Source organism: Olea europaea, unplaced genomic scaffold (assembly GCF_002742605.1).
Source record: "Olea europaea var. sylvestris unplaced genomic scaffold, O_europaea_v1 scaffold1953, whole genome shotgun sequence".
Taxonomy (NCBI): domain Eukaryota; kingdom Viridiplantae; phylum Streptophyta; class Magnoliopsida; order Lamiales; family Oleaceae; genus Olea; species Olea europaea.
In genome coordinates, this window is record NW_019237372.1 from 93,330 (window position 1) to 98,955 (window position 5,626).

At 33.0% G+C, this 5,626-nt stretch overlaps 1 protein-coding gene across 1 annotated transcript; it reads left to right on the plus strand.

The window, feature by feature from the left end:
- The first annotated feature begins 1,582 nt into the window (after positions 1-1,582).
- Positions 1,583-3,159, plus strand: LOC111379220 (vinorine synthase-like). The gene has a single exon (XM_023002564.1). The coding sequence runs from the start codon at positions 1,734-1,736 to the stop codon at positions 3,102-3,104; it is 1,371 nt and encodes a 456-aa protein (XP_022858332.1). The 5' UTR covers positions 1,583-1,733; the 3' UTR covers positions 3,105-3,159.
- The last annotated feature ends 2,467 nt before the right edge of the window (positions 3,160-5,626 follow it).

Genomic DNA, 5,626 nt, shown 5'->3' on the forward strand with positions numbered 1-5,626 from the left:
TTCGGGAGTCATAGCTTCGGCACCGAGCCTTGGAGTGAACCACCTCTGCCAAATGTGCTTCGGTCTTCAAGATGTTTAGCCCCAGTCGAGGCGTTAATTAGAGCTATCTTTCACAGGCCTAAGGGCCTTTGCTGTCGCACCACGTGTTTTGGGTTAGGCAGGCCAAGGGATACAGTAGTTCGACCACGTGAGGCCACGTGACGAGATGTAACAATAGGTGAACATACATTGTACGTTATTATGAAAGTCTCATAATTGTTGTAAAAGTAAATGTACATGAACTTGAAGAATTAATTTGCACCATTTTAATCTAAATATAAGAGGAATGCAAACCACTAAAAATAAATGTCAATTATTATATTGCATGTAAATAATGAAATGCATAATTGAATATTAAATACATATTGAAAATTGAAAAGTAACGTATTATTGTAATTTATATACACGTGATCTTGAAAATTAACGTAGACAAAAGTGTGTGTATGTGCACCTAGTGAATAAATTTATATCATAGACTAAATGAATAATCTTGAAAATAAATAAGTTACATAAACATTAATAATTTATTTACCTCTACAGTAATTGAATAGAGCCCAAAATAATAGTGAAATGCATATTGAATGTTAAATATATATTGAAAAACGAAAAGTAATGTATTATTGAAATAATTGAATTATAGTAGGATTAGAATTGCCAAAAAATGATTTTCACTTTATGTGATTGCTAATCTTAAGTCGGTTGCTTTCACTATTAATGCCTCGCTCCTATAGAGTTTCTTCTCGATTTCCTCGATTCAAGAATATATTGCTATTCATAGTTTGTTTAAACCATTTTTTTTTTTCAAAACAGATTTTATAATAACGATTTTTTGGGGATGTGTGATTAAAAAATAAGAAAAGATTTTGAACTTACATGTAAAATTATTTTTTTGGAAGAAAATGTGATTAAAAATAAGTTTAGAGAAAAACAAATTTTAAATAATGGGACTCAGACATGAGCTTAGTCTTAGCGGTGTTATAATACTAGTGTAAGTAACTATATTTGATATGTCAAATTAAATAGCCATGTGTCATTATATTGAAATGATTCTATCATTTAAAAATAATACTATTTATCACCAGTAATATTAGAGCACTAATTTAGACCATTACATTTTAAAGGTTTTATTAAATGAATGATGTAATCTTATATTTAAATAAATATATTGTTTAATTTGCATGTTGCCACTTACACTAGTGCTTAGCATCAGTAGATATGAATATCATTACTTATCATTTAATGTCATCTATGTTACCACCTTGATAGGTGTTAAACATTAATGATGCTAAATAACATTAATTAATTAATTAATTAGTCTAGCGTTCGATACTCTTTCTTCCTTAATTAACTTTATTTGAAGAGATACTAGTATGCTCTACATACCATTCAAACTAGCGGAATTTATTGTGTAATATTAAAACTTGTTCAGTGTGTTGAACTAGATAAATACATTGAATCATCAACATATGAGGGAGACCGTTCGATAACAATTTAAGATTTTAGGTGAAAAAGATTAGTAACATGAGACGGGAATTGGAAAAGAACTATTCTAGAAACTATTAAATGTCCCATTTTGTCTCTAGTAGATTACCTGCTTAAAGCACAATCTTTGAAAGCATCTTTTCTTGATCTTATCTTAATCGTGTGTGCTTTATAAGTGTGACTGCCCTTGTTATCTCCAAAGCAAAATAGTAATGATCACAATGGATATTGAAACCATTTCCAAAGAAAGAATTAAACCCTCTTCGCCAACACCAAATCACCTTAGAAACTTCAAGCTTTGCCTCTTAGATCAGCTAATTCCTGCTCCTTATGCTCCCATTGTCCTCTACTATCCCAATTCTGATTCTGCTCCCCATGCTCAAGTCCTCAAAAGGCTTCTTCTTCTTAAACAATCACTATCAGAAATCTTAACCCGATTTTATCCGCTTTCCGGTACAATCAAAGATGATCTGTCTATTGATTGTGATGATCAAGGGGCTTACTATATCACAACAAGGATCAAATCCCATCTCTTCGAATTTCTTGAACACCCCGATATTCATTTGATCAATCGGTTTCTATCCTTGGAAGGGACTAGTGTGACTAATATCCAAATCAACTTGTTCGAATGTGGTGGAATCGCCATTGGCGTTTGTATTTCGCATAGAATTCTTGATGGGACTGCACTAAGCATATTCCTTAAAGGTTGGGCTACTGCAGCTTTTGCTTCATCCAAAGAAGTTGTGTATCCCGATTTCTCTGCATCTTCTCTTTTCCCTGCTAATGATTTAAGGCTTAAAAATGGATCAATGTCCATGTGGGGTGCTGTTTTCAAGAAAGGAGAGTTCATTACAAAAAGATTTGTATTTGATAGTTTGGCTATAGAAAAACTCAAAGAAATGGCAACTACCTGCTCAAGTGTGAGGCATCCTACTCGAGTCGAGGCCATTTCTGCATTCATATGGAAATATGCAATGGCTGCATCAGAGAAAAAACGTGGTTCGAAGAAGGCTTCTTTGATCACACATATCGTAAATCTCCGAAAGAGGGCAGCTCCAAATTTTTCAGAACATTCTATTGGGAACCTGATTTGGATGGCAAGTGCAAAATGCAACAGTGTCAAGAACAATGAAACCATTGGACTCCCTTCACTGGTGCATCAGTTAACGAAATCTATATCGAAAATTGATGCTGATTATGTCAAGAAACTGAGGAGTACAGAAGCTTCCCTCGTGATGTATAAGCATTTCAAAGAGATTGGAGAATTTGTCTCTAATGGTTCAGCAGATTACTTTGGGTTCACCAGCTGGTGCAAATTAGGGTTCTATGATGCTGATTTTGGTTGGGGAAAGCCTGTTTGGGTTAGCAGTATGGATTCAAGCGTCCCCTTTTTCATGAATCTAATAGTTCTTATGGACACAAGATGTGGCACTGGAATAGAAGCCTGGATCACCTTGGATGAACAAGAAATGAGTATATTAGAAAATAATCAAGAATTTCAGGCATTTACTTTGTTGAATCCTAGCCCTTTAAACATTGGCCATGCATCCATGAAGCCATTCAAGATGATGTATATTATTTGATCAATGGATTAGTATATTATACATTATAATAAATAAGATTTTAACTTATTTTTCACTTTTAGTTTCATTCACTGTGGTCTAGTGCAACATACTTATAATACTCAGAAAGTCGGAAATACAAGAAAAAGACAACTTTTTTTTAGGAAAACAGTAAATATTCTTTGTTTGATTTTGATCATTTGAGAATCACATCTCTTCCATGCTCATTTTCAAATGAACATTCTCCACAAGGGGAAAAAAAAAAATTATCTTTCACAATTTCCATAATTTTGACCTACTTTTTAACTATACAACCATTGGACAAACATATTTTCCAAACGAGTAAATATACCGACAAGAAAACAACACCTAGCTTAGATAAGAGTGATTCGATATCTTGATTTGTCACTATGAAAGACTCTTGGTTTTGAATAGCCTAAGTCTACGGACTCTCAATTCTATCAAAATAAATTGTCATAAAAATGTACACAACAAAGTCTTACAAAAGTCTTTTTCTATTACTCCACATCTAGAAGCCTATTATGTCCACTTGTTTTCCCTTACCACTGAGTTTGAGCAATCTCTAATCAATCATGGTTTGTGTACAACTGTTGGATGATAATTTTGTTGATAACCGTGTGACATATTGTCATTGAACAGCTTGAACAACTTCTTAGAGTCTATTTGGGAGTGACTTTTTCCTCAAAAAATTAATTTTTTGACCGTTATTTCACTATTTTAGCGGTCATATTTGACTTCTTCTCTCACATGTAGATCCCACTTTTTTCCTAACGATAAAAAAATCAATTTTCAAAATCATTCTCAAACAGATTTTTATTCTTTTAATCAACAAATTTTTTACCAATTCATACATGGTCACCAATGTTGTCATCTAACATTGTATGAATAGATTAATCTGTCTCTAATACCTTTCCATATTCACATGATGTCATGTCCAACTAGTCAAAGAATGAATAATTATTTATTTACAGTGAATTGTATCCAAAATAAATAAATAAATAAAATACTATTAGCTCGGCAGTGCTACATAAACAGAGCCATGTGGCCCTTTATTCTGGGGGGTCCACCTGGAAAAACAAGGCCTATGTGGCCCTGTTTGAGAAAAATTATTCCTACTAGCTAAGGAAGTAGAAAAACAAGGCTTATGTGGTCCTGTTTGGGAAAAAATATTCCTACTAACTAAGGAAGTAGAAATGTTAAGGATAATTGCAAATTAGTCCCAATCTTTGACAAAAGTAATGACCATGTCTCCTGACAATTTCTCGCCTAACTATAGTCCCTAATCTTTGAGAAATTATCATATTAAGGAACACTTTACAGTCAATTTTTCTATAAGCTTGGCAAATGTTTATAAGCTGCTGTTTGATGCTGCTTTTTTGAGTAAATTTATCAGATTTTGATACAATTCACTGTATATTTTCAATATTTATTGAAAAAGTGCAAACATTTTTGTTTTCAAGTGATAAGAATGCATGTCTACCTGTTTTTACTTTATTGCCCCTATTTTTTTGTTGAATGTAGTCAACAAATGTGGCTGCATTTAATATGTACGATTACTTTCAACAAATTTGGCTGCTTTTAATATGTACGATTACATTCAACAAATGTGGCTGCTTTTAATATGTACGATTAATGTTGAATTTAAGAAGGAAAATGTCATATGGATTTTGCAATGTAGTGTAGAAATTATTCAAATTGATTGTTGCTGCCAGTTAGGGCTGGACAAATCTTTCGAATCGAATTGAATCCGATAGTTCTTGTCAAATGAAATACCTGAACGGGTATCTGAATTAAGAACCGACGGGTACGGTTCAGTTCTCGGTTCTAAACCAAGAATCGAAAAATCGAATAAAAACCAAATCTTTCTAATTTTTTTTTTATATTGAGTAAATCAAATTATTTTAGTTTTAATTTTTTCTGACAAATTAACAATTTCTAAATCCAAATTTTTGGCCCAATAATTTGTTTTATTTCTAATTTTTTTAGTTTTTGGCCCAATTACCCATGTTATTGTTTTATTTCTTAGCCCAACAAGATCCAATCCACTAAATAACCCTAAACACCTACACTAAAATGCATAACGTTGTATCGACTCTCGTACTCACTCTCGCAGCGTCGCTAATATTTCAAAACCAATACAATCGTCGACCGACACTGTGACCTCCGCCGATCGAAACTTTAACTGTAGCGGTCATTTGAACAAGGGAGTTTACTAGTATCTAACATTCCAAAATCATTGAATGTATCATTAGTTGTATTTATATAATGTTGTTATAAATATTAAAAAATTTAATTATAGTACAAAATCGAATCGAACCGAACCGAACCGAACTGAACCGAACGGAACTAAACCCGAACGGTTCCATAATTATATTTGGATCCGACGGTTCCATTTACTAGATACCCGAAAATTTTGATTTGATTTGGTTCTCTTTAGAATCGAACCGAATCGACCCGCGCCCATCCCTACTGCCAGCTTCATATTCTATCAATAGGGACCATTTGATTATGAAAAAATCAAT

What these genes read in the sequence shown, in the direction of transcription:
- LOC111379220 (XM_023002564.1), top strand. Translation starts at nt 1,734, where the DNA reads ATGATCACAATGGATATTGAAACCATTTCCAAAGAAAGAATTAAACCC.